This window comes from Astyanax mexicanus, chromosome 3 (assembly GCF_023375975.1).
Source record: "Astyanax mexicanus isolate ESR-SI-001 chromosome 3, AstMex3_surface, whole genome shotgun sequence".
Classification (NCBI taxonomy): domain Eukaryota; kingdom Metazoa; phylum Chordata; class Actinopteri; order Characiformes; family Acestrorhamphidae; genus Astyanax; species Astyanax mexicanus.
The window spans coordinates 16,488,306-16,514,540 of record NC_064410.1 but is presented as its reverse complement, the minus strand read 5'-3'; the positions used below and the strand labels follow the sequence as shown (position 1 = coordinate 16,514,540).

General features: G+C 40.3%; 1 protein-coding gene across 50 annotated transcripts in view; it reads right to left on the bottom strand.

The window, feature by feature from the left end:
- Positions 1-569: 569 nt before the first annotated feature.
- hlfa (HLF transcription factor, PAR bZIP family member a) overlaps positions 570-26,235 on the bottom strand; it is a 63,038-nt gene continuing 37,372 nt past the window's right edge. The window contains exons 1-4 of one of the 50 annotated variants that reach the window (XR_007438339.1): positions 13,824-21,066; positions 12,658-13,537; positions 8,046-12,569; positions 570-6,374 (exon numbers count right to left, since the gene is read on the bottom strand). Coding sequence is in view for 1 of the 50 variants with exons in the window: in XM_022682919.2 (XP_022538640.1) it covers positions 6,159-6,374; positions 25,248-25,462 (431 nt within the window). In the remaining 49 variants the exon portion in view is untranslated. Of the gene's footprint in view, positions 6,375-8,045; positions 13,538-13,691; positions 13,758-13,823; positions 21,067-25,247; positions 25,463-26,235 lie in introns of those variants that run through there. The other 49 variants (XR_007438338.1, XR_007438342.1, XR_007438355.1 and 46 more) reach the window with 49 other exon arrangements.

The window sequence follows — 26,235 nt, the reverse complement described above, 5'->3', positions numbered from 1 at the left end:
TATTTATTTTTTTAGGTGGCAGGAATGGGCTTCCATAGTTTACAGATTTAATCACTCTGGCTGTAAATAAGATAATATCTGTAACATCCAAGAAAAAATACGAGGCTGGATGCAGCAGTAATAGCAAATCAGCTAGTTGTAATCAGGCCATATTTATCAGTGCTGTTAACAGATAATTAATTCAATGTAGGGTCTCTGGTATCCTCTCTTAGCTCATCTGGAGAAGCTACAGTGGCTTCTTCATACCCCTTGAACCTTTCCACATTTTGTCACCTTACAACTACAAACTTAAATGTATTTTATTGAGATTTTAAGTGACAGACAAACACAATGTATTGCATTGTTGTCAAGTGTGAAAACTTTTAGCACCTGATTCAGTTCCGGTTCTTTGGATACAGCTCACAATTTGTTAGAAATGTGTTTTTTAAGAAATTCAAAAATGAAGTATTAAAGGATTGTTACACTTTCAACTGCCTTTAACCATAAGAACATTTCCTTCTTAAATTGGCACAATCTAGCTATTGATGCGCTGGCTGGTGATTAGAGGATAAAGGATGAGTGAGGCCTGCGAGAGGAACCAAGAGGACTTTATTAGACACTGAAATTACAGTGAGACAAGAGGAGAAAGTCAAGCACACAGGAGCATAAAGACAACAAGATTATAACACCTTCAGATTATTACCACATTCTCTCTTTGAAACAGTCTTTTGGTGTTGCCATCAATACAGCGGTAACAGCCTACTGCAATGATCAGATTAAAAAATAACAGAATTATATTATTAGTGTGATACAATTCCTCCACCAATACCTGGACCCTTCATCCAAACCCTTCTCCCAGACTTACAAGACCACTAGCAGGTCATCAGGTCCCTCGATACATCAAGTTGTCTGAAGTCTGGAAGGAAAGGGTTTTAGCATGATTTGGGAATGGTCCACAGTGAGAGGATACCTGAATGGAAAACAGGGAGCCCTTACTTTACAGGTCTATGCAGTGTGTGATGAAGAGTCATTATAAAGAATGAAAAAGCGAGAAAGGGAACAAGTGACTGTGTAGTTCAAGGCACTGCAATAGACTCCTAATTATCGATGTTGCTTATGTTTGTGAATGAGGTAGTAAGGTTTTGGGCTGGTGATGAGAAGGCGGGAGGGCCGGGGGGTAAAATCCTACCAGTGTTCCTACCCTGAGACAGCATCAATGCTAATGGAAACATTTTTAATAAGCTAAGGATGTGTCCCAGTAAAACAACTTTTTGTAACTTCAGGTATTTTAACGAGGAAAAGAATTGCTAGAATTAAACCAGTCTGACAAGTCCTGGTCATGCCGACATCCTTAAACTCAAATTGTTGAAACTGCCTCTAAAACCTGCCTTACTTCTACAACCTTAAGCCCCAGATACAGAAACGATTAATATTGTCTAATACATTCATCGTTCAATCTCCCTAACCAAGCTAGATCTACAGGTCGGCATTATGACAAATTACATAGTTTACAGGATGAAGATGAGCCCCCTAAAGACTACATTAAATCTCCCATCATCAAAAGAAATGTAAATCACCTTTTAGAGATTTTTAGATTTCTACCAACTCGAAAAAGTCAGCTAAATGGGGTAAAGAAAAGCGCTTGTATTGGCTTATTCCAGGATTTATTGTCACTTTACAAAGATAACTGGCGCATAGCTAGGGCCTCACACACATAAACACACACACACACACACACACACACACACACAATATATATACCTCAATCATCTCACACACAGACCAAAACAAAACAGAAAATTATTAACGACAGTAGGAAAGAAAAAAAAATGGGGAAAGAAAAACTAAATAAAACCTTAGCAAACTAAGGTTGTGCACAGCTTAACTTTGGCCCGAACTAAGACAGGTACACCATCTTGAATCTGTTAGGTATACAGGAGTCATGCTTAAATGCAATCCCTGAACCCCACCATCACCCCTGACACTAATCTCAGGGCAGCAAGGATGGGGAGAGGGAGGGGACAGTATTCTTAATTAGAGTGAAATCACTATAGTGCAAATTTGACCAGGTCACTAGTTCACATTAATGAAAAAGGTTTGACAAAAATCAAACATATAAAAAAGTCCTATTGGCTCCAGATCAGACTTAGAAATATTTTAGACCATTTGTTTTTTAATATCCTTCAGTTTTATCAGTTGAGATTTATTAAAAACTGGTTCTCTCTGCTGCAGCCTTGAAGAACCCTTACATGTGAATCTCTCAACTGACACTACACTAAAAGGATCTACCTTTGCTTCTTTAAAAGTTTAAAGCACTCAAGAGTGCCACGAGGGGCTCTTTAGACTACCCTGCACACTGGTAACACAAAAATACACCTTGTTCAGTACTCATCTAAGAAGTTGGATCAGGTAGGCTGGGATTAGAGTATAGCTGAAACTTCCCTATAGAAACTATCCAGCTACAACAAAAATGACTCCACTCACAATACCAGAGACCCCAAAGACCCCAAAGACCTGCAGAAGATCCAGAAATTATTCCTTTTACTTTCTTAACCAACGAAACACAGCAGCCAAAGCTAAAGATCTTCATCAGAAATCAATCAGGAAGGCAGGAGGAAGCTGTCTAGCTATGAAACAGAGAGAGAGATGGTTGGGTGGATGGAAATCTTGTACACTGCAGTTCTACAAACAAGGAGAACCAACAACTAATTTTTGTATGAAGAGAATGAGGAGTGTAAGTCTTTAATGCCCAAACAACATCACAGAACCAGGCCACCACTGCATATTCTGACAAACATAACTCATTACTGAAAATACATTTCAGAAAATATCTAAGCTTGTCCAGGATCAACCTTAAAAGTAAAGGTGCCACAAGGGTTCTTTGGAGCATTGCCACAGAAGAACCACTTTTGCTTCCCTAAAGAACCTTTCATTTGACAATTCCCCAGACACTGATCAGTTGAAGGTTTTTTTAGTACATCGAAAGTGGGTCAATTGGAGCGATGTCAAATCTAAAAAGACTCATTGAGCACTTTTGATGAGCCCTTCTCATCTTCTCAATAAAATTGACCCAAATCTTTACCAAGATCTCTTCAGAAGCATTATTGTTGGGGGATACCTGAATTATTGGAGTTAAACCGTCCCGCTGTAGAGAAAAAGCCTTGCAGCAACAATGCTCTGGTTCTTCTACTACATTAACTATTTGGCTTTTGGGCACCTTTATTTTAAAGAACTAAACCAGGCTATAGAGTGCTGATTCTGCTGATCCAGGTTTAGACTGCAAGATAAATTAAATGTACTGTAAAAACTTTGTACATGTGGGCCCTGGTCTTGGAGCTTTACTACCAACCATATTCACAAAAAGACCACATTTCTGTCTGGCACTCACTCTCTGAGAAGGATTAATACAACCCCTGAATCATTTGAATTTCAGCATACTGTACATATTATAAGATAGCAAAACTCTTACTTCAAGTAATATATAGATCAAATATATAGATCATGTATAGACTTATGATTTATATCTAAACATAGAGCACCAGAAAAAATGAAGAGACCACCTTAAAGTTTTTTCTGATTTTAGTGTTTATAGGTATATGTTTCAGTAAAATGAACAGTGCTTTTTCCAAATTCCAAATAAAAATATTGTAATTTAGAGCATTTTTTGCAGAAAATTAGAAATAGTCAAAATAATAAAAGGTGCTGTGCTTTCAGACCTTAACTAATGCAAAGAAAACAAGCTCATTTAATTTAGAAACAACAAAACTAATGTTTTAAGAAATCAATATTTGGTGGAATATCCCTGGTTTTTAATCAAGCTTTCATGCATCCTGACATTCTCAAGTGACCTAAAAAAAAGACAAATATCAGCTGTTTGGAACGAAAAGTTGATTCCTAGGGGCAAGAGTCAGTTGGCCACCAACGTCAATAGACCCTAATTTCAGATTGAATGTTGGTCATTACATCATAAAAAAAATTACATCAGGATAAAGTCTAATACTGTTATGTGTCTGCAGGAAAGTCATGTAAGATCCTAATCATTAATGAGAGGCAAACAAGAGCCCGGCTGAAGTTTGTAAAAGGCAATAAGAATTTGACCGTAGAGGACTGAAGTCTCTGAAGAGTCCAATTTTTAGGTTTGCACAAACAACACCTGGTCGTCTAATAGGTAGGCGGAGACTTAGAGGAAATTTTGTCAGTAGTTTATAGTTTATATCCAACAAAGTTTGTTTTATGCAAACGTATACCTATAAATAGTAAAAATAGAGAACCTGATCATTTTGAAGTGGTCTCCTAATTTATTCTAAGCTACATATATGTATGTATTCTTTATTATAATAGTCTTTTGTGCCATGAAAAAAACCTAGCCAGTATAAGAAAAATACTGTATAAAAAGAACATTGAGAATCTAGAGTAGTTTTATATAAACATTTTTTATGTTTAACCGGTAATTTTTTTTGTCATGTATATGTGTGCATGTATGTGTGTGTGCGTGCACTGCTTGTTTTGGTCTGTAGTAAACAAATCAATTTACCAGAGTATTATAGACAACACCATCCTACTGGCGCCTTTTTAACATAAAAACAAAACAGAACAAAACTTGTACATTCATTACATTCAGCCTTGTTTGTGTGAGAGAGAGGGCCAAAGATACAGCTACAAACTGACTACACAGATCTGTATGTGATTTTACAAAAAAGAAAAAAGAAAATATTAACCCCCCAACCCCTAAAACTCAAAAAATATCAGAAAAAAGAAGAAAACGTTTAACTTAAAAAGAAACAAGGGGCATAAACATTTACAGACAGCTTGAGGTTGCTGTTTTAAAAGTTCATGCAGTGAAATCCATCGAAAAAGGGAAAGGGACAAAAACAAAGGATCATTACAGACAACAATATCAACAGCTCTATTAAGAATAATACTAATTAATAGCTGAATATTTCCAAAATATTTTTTTTTCACTTTTAAAACAACAAAACAATGTTTATATAATATATTAGGCAGATTCTAGAAATGAAAGTAAATAGACATTGCACCAGATCAGATTGTGAAACGCTTTAGTGCAGGTTAGCAGAGAGATAAAGAGATAAAGTATGATGTCACTATGTTTACAGTTTAGCAAAAATACAATTCCAACTGTGTTTGTATGTGTGTGTGGGTGGAGCTTCCTTCTCCAAAAGAACAAAAGCAGTTCCTCCCAGTTCCAATACCCCCCAACCCCCCACCCCCTCACTCATACACACATTTCAAAAACAAGTATTGAGATGGAGCAACCACTTTTTTACCTTCTCCAAAAAAAAGCATGCTTTAGGGTTATTGCTTGATGATTAGACAATGTGTGAAAATAAAGAACAAAAAATGCTGGTGTGCGTTAGAACCCAAAGAGTGGGGTGAGGGAAACCAGTCAGCCAGCCAATGAAAAATAATTAAACTGTGAGAAGAGAAGGGGCTTGTGTTATTTACATTTTACTGCATGAGAGAAAGAAAGAGCGATAGGACAACAACCACAACAAAAACAATGTAAAGCAATAAAATGCTGCCACAATTGTGACACAAGTGACACAATCTAAACAATAAAGGTGCTGTAAAGGTTTTGTGGTTGAGTGATGCCAGAGAGGAATCATTTTTGTTCCATAAAGAACCTGTTCTAAACGAATTACAATTTAATTGGCAAAGGATCTTTATTTACTTTTATTAATAAAGCTGGTTTTAAATGAAACAAAAAATTGGTTCTTCTATGGTATTCCACAAATAATCTTTAAAGCACCTTTATTTTTACTCTTGCAGGGAGAGGTAGAGAGACACAAAGTGACAAAAGAGAAAGAGAGGGCAGCACTAAGGATTGTAATTAAAAGAAAAACATAATACTGGAGAAAGCAAACTTACAGCATCAGCAGAGTGGGAATGCAACAGAAAAAAAATATCTTATGATAAAGAGGAACAAGAGAAATTCGTCCACCAGTCCCGCCACACAGTGGGAACAAGCGAAAAAAGAAAACAGAGCTACAGTAAGAATTATAACAGAATTAAAACATCTATACAAGAGAGAGAAAGATGGAGGGCCGGTGCCTCAAACCAGGCACACTAGAGTCCTTGGAAGAGGTTTTGGGTTTTTCAGGGATTTAGTGAGACAATTCTTTGTTGGGAAGGGGGTGGGTCAGGAGGCTGATGGGATGGTTTCACAGAGCTCCGTGCCGTGCCTCGTATTTGCCCAGAATGTTCTTGCAGCGGCCCAGTTCCTTGCGCAGGTCGGCTACCTCCTGTCTGAGGGCGGCATTCTCCTTCTCCAGGAAAGCGGCTCGGATGGCGATCTGGTTCTCTTTCAACCGCCGAGCGTCTCGTGAACGTTTCGCCGCCACGTTGTTCTTTCTGCGCCGCGCCCAGTATTTGTCATCCTGCGGGAGAAACACAGCAAAATGTTACACAGAATTTATGGACACTGACCACAAAATATGGAGGCATGGATTTGAAGCACTCAAAGATCTAACAGTGGCCCTGTGTAAATAATTTATACAATGCTTAATGCTTGTTACTGACAAGCTACACTACTTTAAAAGTGTGTTTTTATTTATTGTTAAATTATTATAAGTTTTAATAGTTAGTAACCTGTTGATTGAAACGAAGGTGTAAAGCTGTGAACAGTCTTTGTAATGTACGTGTTGGCCGCACAGTAAAGAAACACATCCAACCAACCTCACAAAAACATATAGCCTACCTCACAAAAACATCCAACCAACCTCACAAAAACATATAGCCTACCTCACAAAAACATCCAACCAACCTCACAAAAACATATAGCCTACCTCACAAAAACATCCAACCAACCTCACAAAAACATCCAACCTACCTCACAAAAACATCCAACCAACCTCACAAAAACATCCAACCAACCTCACAAAAACATCCAACCAACCTCACAAAAACATCCCGCCTACCTCACAAAAACATCCAACCTACCTCACAAAAACATCCAACCAACCTCACAAAAACATCCCGCCTACCTCACAAAAACATCCAACCAACCTCACAAAAACATACAGCCTACCTCACAAAAACATCCAACCTACCAAACAAAAACATCCAACCAACCTCACAAAAACATCCAACCTACCTCACAAAAACATCCAACCAACCTCACAAAAACATCCAACCAACCTCACAAAAACATCCAACCAACCTCACAAAAACATCCCGCCTACCTCACAAAAACATCCAACCTACCTCACAAAAACATCCAACCAACCTCACAAAAACATCCCGCCTACCTCACAAAAACATCCAACCAACCTCACAAAAACATACAGCCTACCTCACAAAAACATCCAACCTACCAAACAAAAACATCCAACCTACCTCACAAAAACATCCAACCTACCTCACAAAAATATCCAACTAACCACACAAAAACATCCAACCAACCTCACAAAAACATATAGCCTACCTCACAAAAACATCCAACCTACCTCACAAAAACATCCAATCTACCTCACAAAAACATCCAACTAACCTCACAAAAACATACAGCCTACCTCACAAAAACATTCAACCAACCTCACAAAAACATCCAACCTACCTCACAAAAACATCCAACCTACCTCACAAAAACATCCAACCAACCTCACAAAAACATCCCGCCTACCTCACAAAAACATCCAACCAACCTCACAAAACCATCCAATCTACCTCACAAAAACATCCCGCCTACCTCACAAAAACATCCAACCAACCTCACAAAAACATATAGCCTACCTCACAAAAACATCCAACCAACCTCACAAAAACATCCAACCTACCTCACAAAAACATCCAACCTACCTCACAAAAACATCCAACCAACCTCACAAAAACATCAAATCAAATCAAATCAAATTTATTTGTATAGCGCTTTTTACAACTGGTGTTGGCACAAAGCAGCTTTACAGAAACATGATTACAGGACAAAGAATCAGGCAAAACATTAAACATAGAATATACATAATACAGAACCCCCAGTGAGCGCGGAGGCAAGGAAAAACTCCCTCAGAGCTGCAGGAGGAGGAAGAAACCTTGGGAGGACCAAGACTCACATTAAAGGGGGGACCATCCTACCACTGGTCAAATGGCTTTTAAATTAATTTTAAAAAGTCTTTCATACATCCACATAGGTTTTATATATTCAGGTGTATAGCAGCTCCACTAATGGCTTATAGAGTAAGATGGATGATGAGCAGCTGATCTGTGGTGGTGGATGGAGAAGAGCTGACTTCAGAAACTTCCAGTCTGGCCAGACAGAGGACATGAGAGCCTGAGGGTCCAACATCCCTCGGTATCGGGTCAGACAGGTGGGCAGTCAGTAACTCGGAGGAAGGCAGAGAGATGGAATTAGTTTTGACTGGATTTATGTAAAACAGAGAATTTAAAACATTATCAGAGTGTGGCAAATGACTCCGGCAGATCTAAATAAAACAGCCTAACTAAAGGGAGAGAGCCAGAAGGTAACATAGACATGGAGGCTCCCTGAAACATCGGCATCCACCCACTCCACCGTCCACAAACCTGAGTGACCGTGTGCAGTGGGAGAACAGCAGCCCCAGCATCTCAGTTTACCACAATTTCCTCTGTCCATGAACCCCTGAATCTGCAGCTTTATCTAAAGGGAAAAACATAAAGGGGCCTTATCTAAAGGGAAAAACATTAATTACCAAAAGCTAAACTAAACAAGTAAGTTTTCAGTCTAGACTTAAAGATTGTGTCTGAGTCCCGAACATATTCGGGGAGATTATTCCAGAGTTGAGGCGCTTTATAAGAGAAAGCTCTTCCTCCTGCAGAGCTCCTCTGAATTTTAGGAACTACTAATAAACCAGCACCCTGAGATCTAAGTAATCGCGGTGGTTCATAACAGGAGATGAGGTCTTGTAAATACTCAGGAGCGAGCCCGTGTAGGGCTTTATACGTTAACAGGAGAATTTTATAGTCTATGCGGAATTTGACTGGAAGCCAGTGCAGTGCTGATAGTACTGGACTAATATGGTCAAATTTTCTAGTTTTAGTAAGGACCCTGGCTGCAGCATTTTGAACTAGCTGAAGTTTATTTAAGTTACTGCCGGAACATCCAGACAGTAGCGCATTACAATAATCTAGCCTTGAGGTAATAAAGGCATGTACTATTTTTTCTGCGTCATGCAGTGATAGGGCATTTCTTAGTTTGGCAATATTACGGAGGTGTAGAAAAGCTGTTCTAGTAACATTAGATATGTGTTTATCGAATGCTAGATCTGAATCTATGATAACTCCAAGGTTTTTAGCTGCTGAACCAGGGGTGGCTGAGAAGTCAGCCAGATTTAGCATTAAGTCTGATAATTTATTTCTAGCAGCTTTGGGGCCTAATAGGAGAACTTCTGTTTTATCACTATTTAATATAAGGAAGTTGTGCGACATCCATGATTTTACATCTTCTACACAATCCTCGATTTTCTTTAATCTCACTCTGTCATCAGGTTTGGCTGATATGAAGAGCTGCGTGTCATCCGCATAACAATGAAAATTCACATCATGTTTTCTAATAAATTTGCCCAGTGGGAGCATATATAATGTAAATAATAACTGTCCTAATATAGAGCCTTGTGGAATTCCATATCTTACCTTGGTATAACTGGAAGACATATCATTTAACCTCACAAACTGATAGCGATCGGATAAGTACGATTTAAACCATGCTAAGGCAGTTCCGGTTACACCGACCATGTTCTCTAGTCTTTCTAAAAGGATAGTATGATCTATTGTATCAAAGGCTGCGCTCAGATCGAGAAGTACGAGTAGGGAAACACAGCCTTGATCGGCGGCTATAAGTAGATCGTTTGTTATTCTAACTAAAGCTGTCTCAGTGCTATGATAAGGCTTAAATCCAGATTGAAATTTTTCATAGATCTGGTTTCTTTGCAGGTAAGAGCAAAGTTGTTGGGCTACAGCTTTTTCTAAAATCTTAGAAATAAACTGTAGTTTAAAATAGGTCTATAGTTAGACAGTACACTAGGATCAAGATTTGGTTTCTTGATCAGAGGTTTAATTACAGCTGTTTTAAAGGCTTTGGGTACATGGCCCAGGGTGAGCGATGAGTTTACTATCATTAACAGAGGTTTAATTATATCTGGCAGTACCTGTTTTAGTAATTTTGTGGGAACAGCATCAAGTGTGCAGGTTGTGCTGTTTGAAGAGGAGATCATTTTCTCTAGTTCTAGCTGTGGAAGTGGGTTAAAGACTTCCAACCTAACTTCAGTAACAGGGTTTTGTTCTAGATCAGCCACATCAGATGACAGAGAGGATGTAATATTTATCTGTTTAATTTTATCCCGAATGTTTTCAATTTTACTATTGAAGAAGTCCATAAAATCGTTGCTGGTGTGAATGGCTGGAATCTGAGGCTCAGTACCTGCCTGGTTTTTAGTTAATTTGGAAATAACACTAAAGAGAACTCTAGGATTATTTTTATTTATCTCGATCTGTGAGGCCAGATACGCTGAGCGTGCTTTATTTAGTTCTATATTAGTTCTATATTTAACAAGACTGTCTTTCCGCACAGAGTGAAACACTTCCAGTTTAGTTGATCGATATTTACGCTCTAAATTTCGTACTAACTGCTTTAAGGTACGAGTTTGATCATTGTACCACGTTGCGAGCTTTTTCTCTCTCTCTATTTTGTGTTTAAGGGGTGCTACAACATCTAAGGTATAGCGAAAGGTATTTTTTAAACCTTCGGTTAGTTTGTCTAGTTCTACTGGGTCTATAGGAGAATACATTAGAGTTGATAAGTCTGGAAGCTTATCTGTAAATTGTTGGGCTGTAAAAGGCGTAATTGAACGTTTTACAGAGTAGCTAGGGGATGTATGTATATTATGACTGAGATGTAATTTAAATGAAATAAGGTAATGATCTGAAATTGCGGAGGTTTGAGAACGAATATTCGGGTTATCTATGCTCACACCCAGGGTCAAAACTAAATCCAGAGTATGATTACAGTAATGAGTAGGTCCTGTTATATTTTGAATAATACCAACTGAGTCTAAAATCGATGTGAATGCCTTTTTTAATGGATCATCCAATTTTCGAAATGAATGTTGAAGTCTCCAACTATAATCACTTTATCATTACTTACTGCTAAGTCTGTGACAAAATCACTAAATTCTTTTAAAAATTCTAAATAGGGCCCTGGTGGTCGGTAGATGTTAATTAAAGAAAATGCATTCTTTTTTGTAACTGGATTAATTATACTGGTGTAAAGAAGCTCAAAAGAAGTAAAATTATCATAGTGTTTCTGATTGCTAACTAAGGTACTTTGGAAAAATATGCAGACCCCACCTCCTCTACCGGACAATCTCGGATTGTGTATATAATTATAGCCTGCAGGGGTGGCTTCATTTAATGCTACATATTCATTTGGCCTAATCCAGGTTTCTGTCAGACACAGAACATCGAATTTCTGATCAGTTATCATTTCATTCACTAGAACTGCTTTTGAATTTAGAGATCTAATATTAAGTAAACCAATCTTTATGCTTGAAATGTTAGTACTACAGTCTGGATATGATTGTTTAATATAAGTTAAGTTATTTAGATTTACTGTTTTAGTTTTTTGATGTTTTTGTTTGACTCGGGGGACAGACACAGTCTGAATACATTGGTATCTAGGTAACGTCTCTTTGCAGCTCGCAGACGGTCGGTTAAGCCTCTGTCTGCGGCCTGGTCCCAGCTCTGGATTGTCAGCAGCTTCTAATACTACTCTGCCGACTAGCTAAAAGACTATGAGCTATGCTGCATGAAAGTAAGGCAGCACCCTCCCGCGTGGGGTGGACACCATCCCTACCTAAAAGACCAGGCTTGCCCTCAAAGTGTAGCCAGTTATCTATAAAGCCCACATGATTTTCTGCACACCACTTGGACATCCAGCGGTTCAGCGAAGAAAGCCTGCTGTAAGCTTCATCACCACGCCTCATTGGGATGGGGCCAGAGCAGATTACCTCCTCGGACAGCGTCTGGGCTTGTTTAATCACCTCTTTAATATTAGCCTTAGTTACTTCAGACTGCCGCAGACGAATATCATTGGCCCCTACATGAATTACTATCCTCGAATATCTCCTATTCCCTACCAGCCTAAGGTTGCCACTAATGTCCGGTGCTCTGGCTCCCGGTAAACAAGTAACTGTTGCCGCTGGTGCCCCTAAAGGAGTAGCTAATTTCACGTGTCGGACGATAGAGTCTCCTATCACCAGAGTACCTTTAACAGGCTCCTCAGTTGGTGCTTCACTGAGCGGGGCAAACCTGTTTGACACGTGAACTGGGGGAGCGTGGTGTTCAGGTGGGCTGGCTGTGGCCTTTGCGGTAGCATTAGCCTTAGCCTTTCGACTATGCCGCCGAAACGTTACCCATTCGCCCCGCTGTGAGGGCTCTAAGGCCGGAGTCGAGGGGGTACAAACATCCAACCAACCTCAAAAGCATCCAACCTAACTCACAAAAACATCCAACCTACCTCACAAAAATATCCAACTAACCACACAAAAACATCCAACCAACCTCACAAAAACATATAGCCTACCTCACAAAAACATCCAACCTACCTCACAAAAACATCCAACCTACCTCACAAAAACATCCAACCAACCTCACAAAAACATATAGCCTACCTCACAAAAACATCCAACCAACCTCACAAAAACATCCAATCTACCTCACAAAAACATCCAATCTACCTCACAAAAACATCCAACTAACCTCACAAAAACATACAGCCTACCTCACAAAAACATTCAACCAACCTCACAAAAACATCCAACCTACCTCACAAAAACATCCAACCAACCTCACAAAAACATCCCGCCTACCTCACAAAAACATCCAACCAACCTCACAAAAACATCCAATTTACCTCACAAAAACATCCAACCAACCTCACAAAAACATACAGCCTACCTCACAAAAACATTCAACCAACTTCACAAAAGCATCCAACCTACCTCACAAAAACATCCAACCTACCTCACAAAAACATCCAACCAACCTCACAAAAACATCCAACCAACCTCACCAAAACATCCAACCAACCTCACAAAAACATATAGCCTACCTCACAAAAACATCCAACCAGCCTCACCAAAACATCCAACCAACCTCACAAAAACATCCCGCCTACCTCACAAAAACATCCAACCAACCTCACAAAAACATCCAATCTACCTCACAAAAACATCCAACTAACCTCACAAAAACATACAGCCTACCTCACAAAAACATTCAACCAACCTCACAAAAACATCCAACCTACCTCACAAAAACATCCAACCAACCTCACAAAAACATTCCGCCTACCTCACAAAAACATCCAACCAACCTCACAAAAACATCCAATCTACCTCACAAAAACATCCAACCAACCTCACAAAAACATACAGCCTACCTCCCAAAAACATTCAACCAACTTCACAAAAACATCCAACCTACCTCACAAAAACATCCAACCTACCTCACAAAAACATCCAACCAACCTCACAAAAACATCCAACCAACCTCACCAAAACATCCAACCAACCTCACAAAAACATATAACCTACCTCACAAAAACATCAAACCTACCTCACAAAAACATCCAACCAACCTCCCAAAAACATCCAACCAACCTCACAAAAACATCCAACCAACCTCACAAAAACATCCCGCCTACCTTACAAAAACATCCAACCAACCTCCCAAAAACATCCAACCTACCTCACAAAAACATTCAACCAATCTCACAAAAACATCCAACCAACCTCACAAAAACATCCAATCAACCTCACAAAAACATCCAACCTACCTCACAAAAACATCCAACCAACCTCACAAAAACATATAGCCTACCTCACAAAAACATCCAACCAACCTCACAAAAACATCCAACCAACCTCACAAAAACATCCAACCTACCTCACAAAAACATCCAACCTACCTCACAAAAACATCCAACCTACCTCACAAAAACATCCAACCAACCTCACAAAAACATATAGCCTACCTCACAAAAACATCCAACCAACCTCACAAAAACATCCCGCCTACCTCACAAAAACATCCAACCAACCTCACAAAAACATCCAATCTACCTCACAAAAACATCCAATCTACCTCACAAAAACATCCAACTAACCTCACAAAAACATACAGCCTACCTCACAAAAACATTCAACCAACCTCACAAAAACATCCAACCTACCTCACAAAAACATCCAACCAACCTCACAAAAACATCCCGCCTACCTCACAAAAACATCCAACCAACCTCACAAAAACATCCAATTTACCTCACAAAAACATCCAACCAACCTCACAAAAACATACAGCCTACCTCACAAAAACATTCAACCAACTTCACAAAAGCATCCAACCTACCTCACAAAAACATCCAACCTACCTCACAAAAACATCCAACCAACCTCACAAAAACATCCAACCAACCTCACCAAAACATCCAACCAACCTCACAAAAACATATAGCCTACCTCACAAAAACATCCAACCAGCCTCACCAAAACATCCAACCAACCTCACAAAAACATCCCGCCTACCTCACAAAAACATCCAACCAACCTCACAAAAACATCCAATCTACCTCACAAAAACATCCAACTAACCTCACAAAAACATACAGCCTACCTCACAAAAACATTCAACCAACCTCACAAAAACATCCAACCTACCTCACAAAAACATCCAACCAACCTCACAAAAACATTCCGCCTACCTCACAAAAACATCCAACCAACCTCACAAAAACATCCAATCTACCTCACAAAAACATCCAACCAACCTCACAAAAACATACAGCCTACCTCCCAAAAACATTCAACCAACTTCACAAAAACATCCAACCTACCTCACAAAAACATCCAACCTACCTCACAAAAACATCCAACCAACCTCACAAAAACATCCAACCAACCTCACCAAAACATCCAACCAACCTCACAAAAACATATAACCTACCTCACAAAAACATCAAACCTACCTCACAAAAACATCCAACCTACCAAACAAAAACATCCAACCAACCTCACAAAAACATCCAACCAACCTCACAAAAACATCCCGCCTACCTTACAAAAACATCCAACCAACCTCCCAAAAACATCCAACCTACCTCACAAAAACATTCAACCAATCTCACAAAAACATCCAACCAACCTCACAAAAACATCCAACCAACCTCACAAAAACATCCAACCTACCTCACAAAAACATCCAACCAACCTCACAAAAACATATAGCCTACCTCACAAAAACATCCAACCAACCTCACAAAAACATCCAACCAACCTCACAAAAACATCCAACCAACCTCACAAAAACATCCCGCCTACCTCACAAAAACATCCAACCAACCTCACAAAAACATCCAACCTACCTCACAAAAACATCCAACCAACCTCACAAAAACATCCAACCAACCTCACAAAAACATCCAACCTACCTCACAAAAATATTCAACTAACCACACAAAAACATCCAACCAACCTCACAAAAACATATAGCCTACCTCACAAAAACATCCAACCTACCTCACAAAAACATCCAACCTACCTCACAAAAACATCCAACCAACCTCACAAAAACATATAGCCTACCTCACAAAAACATCCAACCAGCCTCACAAAAACATCCAACCAACCTCACAAAAACATCCAACCTACCTCACAAAAACATCCAACCTACCTCACAAAAACATCCCGCCTACCTCAGAAAAACATCCAACCAACCTCACAAAAACATCCACCCTACCTCACAAAAACATCCAACCAATCTCACAAAAACATCCAACCAACCTCACAAAAACATCTAACCTACCTCACAAAAACATCCAACCTACCTCACAAAAACATCCAACCTACCTCACAAAAACATCCAACCAACCTCACAAAAACATCCAACCTACCTCACAAAAACATCCAACCAACCTCACAAAAACATATAGCCTACCTCACAAAAACATCCAACCTACTTCACAAAAACATCCAACCTACCTCACAAAAACATCCAACCAACCTCACAAAAACATATAGCCTACCTCACAAAAACATCCAACCAACCTCACAAAAACATCCCGCCTACCTCACAAAAACATCCAACCAACCTCATAAAAACATCCAACCAACCTCACAAAAACATCCAACCAACCTCACAAAAACATCCCGCCTACCTCACAAAAACATCCCGCCTACCTTACAAAAACATCCAACCAACCTCACAAAAACATCCAACCTACCTCACAAAAATATCCAACTAACCACACAAAAACATCCAACCAACCTCACGAAAACATATAGCCTACCTCACAAAAACATCCAACCTACCTCACAAAAACATCCAACCTACTTCACAAAAACATCCAACCAACCTCACAAAAACATATAGCCTACCTCACAAAAACATCCAACCAACCTCACAAAAACATCCCACCTACCTCACAAAAACATCCAACCAACCTCACAAAAACATCCAACCAACCTCACAAAAACATCCTGCCTACCTTACAAAAACATCCAACCAACCTCACAAAAACATCCAACCAACCTCACAAAAACATCCAACCAACCTCACAAAAACATCCAACCTACCTCACAAAAACATCCAACCTACTTCACAAAAACATCCGGCTTACCTCACAAAAACATCCAACTAACCTCACAAAAACATCCACCCAACCTCACAAAAACATATAGCCTACCTCACAAAAACATCCAATCTACCTCACAAAAACATCCAACCAACCTCACAAAAACATCCAACCAACCTCACAAAAACATCCAACCAACCTCACAAAAACATCCAACCAACCTCACAAAAACATCCAACCTACCTCACAAAAACATCCAACCTACCTCACAAAAACATCCAACCTACCTCACAAAAACATTCAACCAACCTCACAAAAACATCCCGCCTACCTCACAAAAACATCCAACCAACCTCACAAAAACATCCAACCTACCTCACAAAAACAGTTGGGGGAGTTGGGGGTCCGCCCACGCCAGAGCGCACAGCTCTATGTGTCCCAGCTGGCCCGCATCCGGACTGATTAAGCAGCCAGCTGGGACAGGTATAAGATCTCAGCCTCAGCTCACTGAAGGGAGGACTTTGACTGGGGAGCTGAGGGCTGAGGCTGCACGGACCTTTAATAGAAAAAAACTAAGTAATTAGACAGACTCTAGAGCCCCATTGGGCAGAGTTATGTTTATTTAAGTTATTCTGGGTGTGGTGGAGGGCATTTTCAAGCCGAATAAAGGTATGTTTTGAGTTCATTTACTCCCCGTGTCTGTGTATCTCTGTGAGCTTCCTCCTTCCGGGTCACAGTGGTCACGCCCCTAACCCCAGGGGCCTACCACAATACACTCAACCCAGCACTGCAACACACAATATACACTCAACCCAACACTGCAACACACAATATACACTCAACCCAACACTGCACCATATGGTATACACTCAATCCAACACTGCAACACACAATATACACTCAACCCAACACTGTAAAACACAATATACACTCAACCCAACACTGCACCATATAGTATACACTGCAACACACAGAAAAATAGCTATATTGAAACTAGTCTCTGGATATTTGTTGCACACTGTAGAGTCTCTAGGTAAAGATTCATTAAAAACATTTGTAAAAATTTCACTTACAATAGTGTGCAGGCATCAAGCAATCTGTGCATCCTTGGAATTTCCAACCTAAACTGCTGTAACTCTGCAGTATTTGCTGTAATCTCACAATGTTAAAGACCTCTGTACAATATCACTCTGATGAAGCGCCATTTAATTCAGAACTAGATTTAGAATAACTTTGTGATTACATGTCATGTCAGACAATGCACTCCTTTGTGTTAATTTAAACTTGTTTGGTCAAACATTTCAGCTTGTTTTGCAAAGGTTAAAAGGTCAATCTGAACACCACTTTGTGAACATTCTGGTTGAAGCAACCTGATCAATACCAATAACATGTAGACACCTTTTGACTAGTTCTAACTCACTTGAATATTCTACAAACTTCAATAGATTTGAATGTGAATTAAAGAACTGAACATATTGGAAGGCCTCTGCTCAACATTAATAACAGGTGAAAAACTTTTGATAATTTCTAAATGTGACAGGGCATCTCCAATCATATTAGATCTTCTTACACATCACCATTCTATGCTCTATTAGGCACCATTGTGCCAGTTGGTGCTTGAACCCGCTGATTGCCGCTTGCGGCTATATTTTTAGTTTATTTTTAGTTTTTTAGTTTATTTATCACTGCACACCAACCAACACTGCAACACACAATATAAACTCAACCCAACACTGCACCATATAGTATACACTTAACCCAACACTGCAATACACAATATAAACTCAAACCAACACTGCAACACACAATATAAACTCAACCCAACACTGCACCATATAGTATATACTCAACCCAACACTGCAACACACAATATACACTCAACCCAACACTGCACCATATAGTATATACTCAACCCAAAACTGCAACACACAATATACACTCAACCCAACACTGCACCATATAGTATATACTCAACCCAACAATGCAACACACAATATAAACTCAACCTAACACTGCACCATATAGTATATACTCAACCCAACAATGCACTACACAATATACACTCAACTAGGGGTGTGACGAGACACTAATATCACAAGATAAGACGAGACACGATACTGGTTTCACGAGAACGAGACAAGATTTAAAAATAAAATTAAAAAAAAAATGTCAAAAATGAAAAATGTCTTGAAAACTACAGTTTTATTTGACAAAATCATATATCGCAAACTCATTTATGATTATGATTATGATTTATCAGACTGATTTACGAGCCGGCGTGACTTTAGTTTCCGCCTGTTCTTGTTTTTCCGCCCGTTTTTTTAAATTCAGTACTTGTATTAAATGTAAAATGTATTTTGAAAATGTAAGTTAATTGGCCATTTTTTAATGTATGTCTTTAACATTTAGCTTTATTTGGCAAACATGAATTCAGTGTAGTAAAAAAGTGCACTGAAGTGCTCTTTAGCTAAAATGTATTTTACAGTCTTGGAAAGATGTATGCCAATTATTCAAGCAGGCTTGTGCTGTGAACATACAGACAGAGTGTGGATAAAGAAAATGTATATTTTACCCATAATTACAAAGTGTGTTTCTAGGCCTAAACAAATGTTATCAGTTAGTATTTGTTAAATAATATATACCACAGGAAATAAGTAGAAATATGTAGGCTACATTAATAGATACTTTAAAAATAATAACATTAATTGCCATTATGAAAAAAAAAACATTAAGAGAATAAAACCACGACTGGGTTTCGAATTAGGCTTCCATCCGGTGTTCTGTCGAGGTTTGCTTCCCTGTCAAACCGTACTACCCTAGTGCATATTTAAATATAAAATTGCTAGAAAAAGCCCCATATTTAAACATGCTTTCGGTAGGATATTTGGAAATGCTGAATCAAAATATCAGGAGTTTAGAGTTATTAGGGGTGATTATAACCCTTATTTTTTTTTCAATGCTAACTTATTACTTTCATTATTATCAGCTGTCATTTACGCATTTGTAATACTCAGAAATAATGGCAAGGGGGTTTCTGGTTGTTCAATGCATCCAAAAAGAACAGAATTACCATACAAAAAAAAAATAATAAAAAATGTTTCACGCATGGGCACTGGTGTTAAGAAGCACATCTCGATGGGTTGCACCATTCGACAGAACACCGCCTGCTGCACTGTCGTAGGCGCTCTGCTGAACCACTGAGCAACACATATTTCTCAGGTCTCATATTAATAAGACTTATTCAGAATGGTGATGTATTAATATTTATTTTTTAAAAATTGCAATAGCAAATATGTGTATGTTTTTTTAAAGGAACACTGTCTGTTACTGTTAATTAATCATTTATATATAGCAATTATTGTGTAGATTTTACTTGCAGTTCATTGTTATTTTATTAATAGAATTGTTGTCGGTTCATGTTGTGGTGATAATTACAATATAAATAGCCTAAATAATAAATTAGTAAAAAAATTTTGGCATAATATTTTAATAGATTGTGAGTTTTGCACGTTTTCTGCTGGGAAAGTCTGGTCGAACACGCCTGGAAACACCTCAGTTATGACCAGGGTGGTTTAAAACAACTTATTTCAGACTTCTGTCATACCAACAAAGTACGATGGTTTCGGGAAACGGTCGAACTTCAGATGTTAGTTTGACCATGGATTGTACCACGTTAGTTCAATGCTAGGATCCGTCATTGTACAGGAAACGCACCCCTGATTGACTGAAGAGAGCGTTTTGTGATCTTACCCCACACGTGATTGGTCTGTGAGTTTACTCCGCCGCAAAGCGTTTATAAATCCTTCTCAGTAGGTTTGGGTGTGCATTGGAAAGCCCGAATTTTCCTCATCTGCTGAGAGCTGCTCTCACTGCTCAGCGACTCGCTGTATCATTACTGTGTTGCCAGATCCCTCTTAAAAAGTCCACACTAAACTGTTTTTTCTTCCCGCGAGACAGGTTTAAGCTTGATGAGAAATATCGTCACGTTTTAATATCGTGAGGTCTCGTGCCCTACACTCAACCCAACACTGCACTACACAATATACACTCAACCCAACAATGCACTACACAATATACACTCAACCCTACACTGCACTACACAATATACACTCAACCCTACACTGCACTACACAATATACACTCAACCCAACAATGCACTACACAATATACACTCAACCCACCAATGCACTACACAATATACACTCAACCCAACAATGCACTACACAATATACACTCAACCCAACAATGCACTACACAATATACACTCAACCCAACAATGCACTACACAATATACACTCAACCCAACAATGCACTACACAATATACACTCAACCCAACAATGCACTACACAATATACACTCAACCCTACACTGCACTACACAATATACACTCAACCCACCAATGCACTACACAATATACTTTGTCATCTACTGTCACGTAGGGCCCTTTAACTGTACCGCCGAGCTCATCTACTGTCACGCGGAGCCCCTTAACTGTAAAAGTGCAGTTAAAGTGCCCTGCGTGACAGTAGATGAGCTCGGCGGTACAGTTAAAGGGCTCCCCGTGACAGTAGATGAGCTCGGCGGTACAGTTAAAGTGCCCTGCGTGACAGTAGATGAGCTCCACAGTACAGTTAAAGGGCCCTGCGTGACAGTAGATGAGCTCGGCGGTACAGTTAAAGGGCTCCGCGTGACAGTAGATGAGCTCCGCGGTACAGTTAAAGTGCCCTGCGTGACAGTAGATGAGCTCGGCGGTACAGTTAAAGGGCTCCGCGTGACAGTAGATGAGCTCGGCGGTACAGTTAAAGTGCCCTGCGTGACAGTAGATGAGCTCGGCGGTACAGTTAAAGGGCTCCGCGTGACAGTAGATGAGCTCGGCGGTACAGTTAAAGTGCCCTGAGTGACAGTAGATGAGCTCGGCAGTAAAGTTAAAGGGCTCCGCGTGACAGTAGATGAGCTCGGCGGTACAGTTAAGGGGCTCCGCGTGACAGTAGATGAGCTCGGTGGTACAGTTAAAGGGCTCCGCGTGACAGTAGATGAGCTCGGCGGTACAGTTAAAGGGCCCTGCGTGACAGTAGATGAGCTCGGTGGTACAGTTATAGGGCTCCGCGTGACAGTAGATGAGCTCGGTGGTACAGTTAAAGGGCTCCGCGTGACAGTAGATTAGCTCCGCGGTACAGTTAAAGGGCTCCGCGTGACAGTAGATGAGCTCGGTGGTACAGTTAAAGGGCTCCGCGTGACAGTAGATGAGCTCGGTGGTACAGTTAAAGGGCTCCGCGTGACAGTAGATTAGCTCCGCGGTACAGTTAAAGGGCTCCGCGTGACAGTAGATGAGCTCGGTGGTACAGTTAAAGGGCTCCGCGTGACAGTAGATGAGCTCGGCGGTACAGTTAAAGGGCCCTGCGTGACAGTAGATGAGCTCGGTGGTACAGTTAAAGGGCCCTGCGTGACAGTAGATGAGCTCGGCGGTACAGTTAAAGGGCCCTGCGTGACAGTAGGTGAGCTCCGCGGTACAGTTAAAGGGCCCTGCGTGACAGTAGATGAGCTCCGCGGTACAGTTAAAGGGCTCCGTGTGACAGTAGATGAGCTCCGCGGTACAGTTAAAGGGCTCCGTGTGACAGTAGATGAGCTCCACGGTACAGTTAAAGGGCTCCGCGTGACAGTAGATGAGCTCGGCGGTACAGTTAAAGGGCCCTGCGTGACAGTAGATGAGCTCGGTGGTACAGTTAAAGGGCCCTGCGTGACAGTAGGTGAGCTCCGCGGTACAGTTAAAGGGCCCTGCGTGACAGTAGATGAGCTCGGCGGTACAGTTAAAGGGCTCCGTGTGACAGTAGATGAGCTCCGCGGTACAGTTAAAGGGCTCCGTGTGACAGTAGATGAGCTCGGCGGTACAGTTAAAGGGCTCCGTGTGACAGTAGATGAGCTCCACGGTACAGTTAAGGGGCTCCGTGTGACACTAGATGAGCTCCGCGGTACAGTTAAAGGGCTCCGCGCGACAGTAGATGAGCTCTGCTGTACAGTAGGTTGCAAAAAGATTTAACACAGTCAGGAACCTAAGTTTATTGTTTTAAATAAATGTTCTATTTGTTTAATTTGTTCTTTCATCTTTTATCTTCTCCCATAATTTAAACAAAGAATTGAAAATCGGTTTCTGAATCGAATCATGACCCCAAAAATCGTTATTGAATCGAGTCACCAGACACTGAGAGATTCGCACCCCTAGTGTGCATGCAAGAGAAAGAGGGTGCACACAATAAATTAAAAAGACAAAAATAAAATGTTACTTTCATCAGATTCGCATAACACCCTACCCTGACCCCACCTGATAAAACATCTGGAGATTATGGGTCATCTTAAAATATGAATGTTCATTTCGTAGTCTAATTCTCACTGCCAGTCTCATCATCTGCTCTGGGTCTGTTGCTCTGCCCCCCAGTATTTTATTTCTCCTGGAAAGCCAAGTAGCCAGTTTACTCTGACCTATCAAGAAGTTTAACAAACACAAGCAACATATTTCAGCCCATAGACATACAAATGATCTGCCATACAAATGATTTCGCTCATTCAAACGGCCCGAAACAGGCAGTTTATGGGCCGGGTCGGGATGAGCTCATAATGGCAGTTTATGGTTCGGGTTGGGTCGGGCTGGGGCAGAACGTGTTTTTTGGGCCCGATCTAAGCTCTAGTCCCAGTCAACATTAAATCTAAAAAAACTGTGTGATGGTCAGAAAAAACACAAGGAACCATAAATACTTTTAAAACTTTACACCTATCAACTTTAGACACATAAAAACTATCCAAATGTGCTGCACTAACCCTTGTCCCTGAAACTTTAACCCATGTGTACTGTCTAATATCTTTGTTAAATTCCCTCTAAGGATCAACAAGACTACACACACCCAATTCAGAAGCAGACTAAGGATGAGACTCTTCCCTATTCCTGTCCAACGTAAAATCTATAGTTCAGTTCCAATCACCTCCCATTACCACCACTACATTCTTATTAAACCACTGGAGAGCACTTTTAGCTTACGAAACAGTTCCACACATTCACTACCAAGATTAGAAGCATAAACGTTAACAAACAAAAAATATTTCTCTCTAATATCTACCTGCACATGTAAAACCACTCCCTGCTCTAACTCTGTGACCTGTAACTGGGCCTCCTAGATAAGAACACACCTCCACCTCCACCCTTTTACTCTTCTCTCTAGACCCATTAATATTTAAAGAAGCAACTCTAAGTTTCTCCAGAGTGGAGTTTAAAAAAAGAAAAGAGACAAAGACAGAGATAGAAAACCCCCAGTGACACATTCATCACTCTACCTCTCAGCCCAGGCTTTACCCTTCTGCAATCTTGTCAAAATCTTTTTTAAATGGAACAATTTTGTCTTGCTCAGTTCACTCAAAGAAGCAGTTATACGTATCTTGATAACAGAAGCTATAAACCGGTCAGTATCAGGGAAAAAATCAGTCACATCCACAACTTTTTTATAAACATTTCATCCAGAAAGTTATTTATTTCCTGTACAGTGTATAGATGCTGATCATCTCCAATCTGGGAATCCAGGGCAGAAAGATCAGAGAGAGGATCCAAATCTAGATTCACCACATGCCACTAATTCACTGTCTTCATCAGTATGTTCTGCAGAACCTGCAGAACCAGCAGTAACCACAGCAGCAGAAAACACACCTGCAGCAGAACCTGCAGAACCAGCAGACACCACCACAGCAACAACAGGAGAAACTGCAGAACCAGCAGACACCAAAGCATCAGCAGCAAAACCTGCAGAGCCAGCAGACACCACAGCAGCAGATAACACACCTGCAGCAGAACCTGCAGAACCAGCAGACACCACAGCATCAGCAACAAAACCTGCAGAACCAGCAGACACCACAGCAACAACAGGAGAAACTGCAGAACCAGCAGACACCACAGTAACAACAGGAGAAACTGCAGAACCAGCAGACACCACAGCATCAGCAGCAGATAACACACCTGCAGCAGAACCTGCAGAACCAGCAGACACCACAGCAGCAGATAACACATCTGTAACAAGACCTGCAGAACCAGCAGACACCACAGCAGCAGATAACACATCTGTAACAAGACCTGCAGAACCAGCAGACACCACAGCAGCAGATAACACATCTGTAACGAAACCTGCAGAACCAGCAGACACCACAGCATCAGCAGATGAACCTGCAGAACCATAAGACACCACAGCAGCAGATAACACACCAGCAGCAGAACCTGCAGAACCGTAAGACACCACAGCAGCACATAACACACCAGCAATTACTAATTACTGATACCAGAATGATCTTACTGTGCTGTTTCGATAAGAGTAAGTTCTGCTGTTCTGCGCAAATACTCACAGCAGCGCAAATAACCATCTTCCTGCGGCCGCAACGCCAATATGAGCCAGATTTTCTTTTTACTGGCTACTGCAGACAAGGGATGCTGAGTAACAGTTTTATATGCAGCATCATATACAACTATACAAAGAACCAAAAAAAATCCTTTTAGCAGAATGAGACCTTTAAAAAAATAAAAGTGGATTTTAATTGTTCATCTGATAAACAATAAATGTTTTTTTCCAATGTAAACTGCAGCTTCTTTTATATATGATAGCGTGTGGTGGACAGACACACCTTCATGTCCTCTGGGATGAAGACTTTGCGTGCTTTTTTGATCATGGGCTGAGGCTTCAGCTCCTCTGCCGAAAACTTGCGTTTGCGGGGGTCAAATATCTCCTGTCCTGGAACGCTAGACAAAGCCAGGTCTGCCGGGTCTGGGTCATAGCTCACTGGAACTTGGATGGACTCTGGGTCGATGGGACTGGGTGTGTTCCGGGTGGATGGGAGAACTGCAGGAGGATGAGGAAAGGGAACAGAAGGTTAATGTAAGAATGTATCAATTATTTATTTTTTTTCTACACTCATGATTTATTAACAGCTATAGCACGATTGTACCTGCTACTGTTGGTGATGACAGGCCTGTTTGGACTGGATCAGGCTCCAACAGAAAAAAAACACTATAGAAAAAAACTGTAGACTTCTGTATTTGCCACAGAGCTGCCCCTACAAACACATACTGCCCCTACAAACTGCCCCATGCTGCCCCTACAAACACATAACTGCACTTTTACTTGCTGATCTACACCACAGATTAGAAAACACACACTTCTTTATTTTACCCTTTCATTTTCATTTAATATTTTATTTAAATAAAATGTATCTATAAAAAGAGAGGGGGGAAGGGGGATAGTCAAAAAAAGATAAAAGAAGTTTATTGTCATTTACAGTTTACTGATAAAGTAAATAAAGTGATTGGTGCGAGGAGTGAAGGTGTTTAATAGATGAATGAAGGCAGAGGTTCTTATGTAGTGAATAATACCGTAAATCATAAATCTACACCTGTAAATCTGCGACGAGTGACAAGCTCTGCCCACTGCTTGATAAACACGCTCTGGAGTCAGCATCCGCCATCACATTTAGCGCGCTGTGCTCATGAGCGCTGTTTAAATCTCAAATCAGCAGCAGCTATTTCTCTTTTACTCATCCAAATGTTACAGATAAACTTACATTTCCATGATTTACTTCAATTATACACTGGTCAGTTGTATTTATGTATTTAATT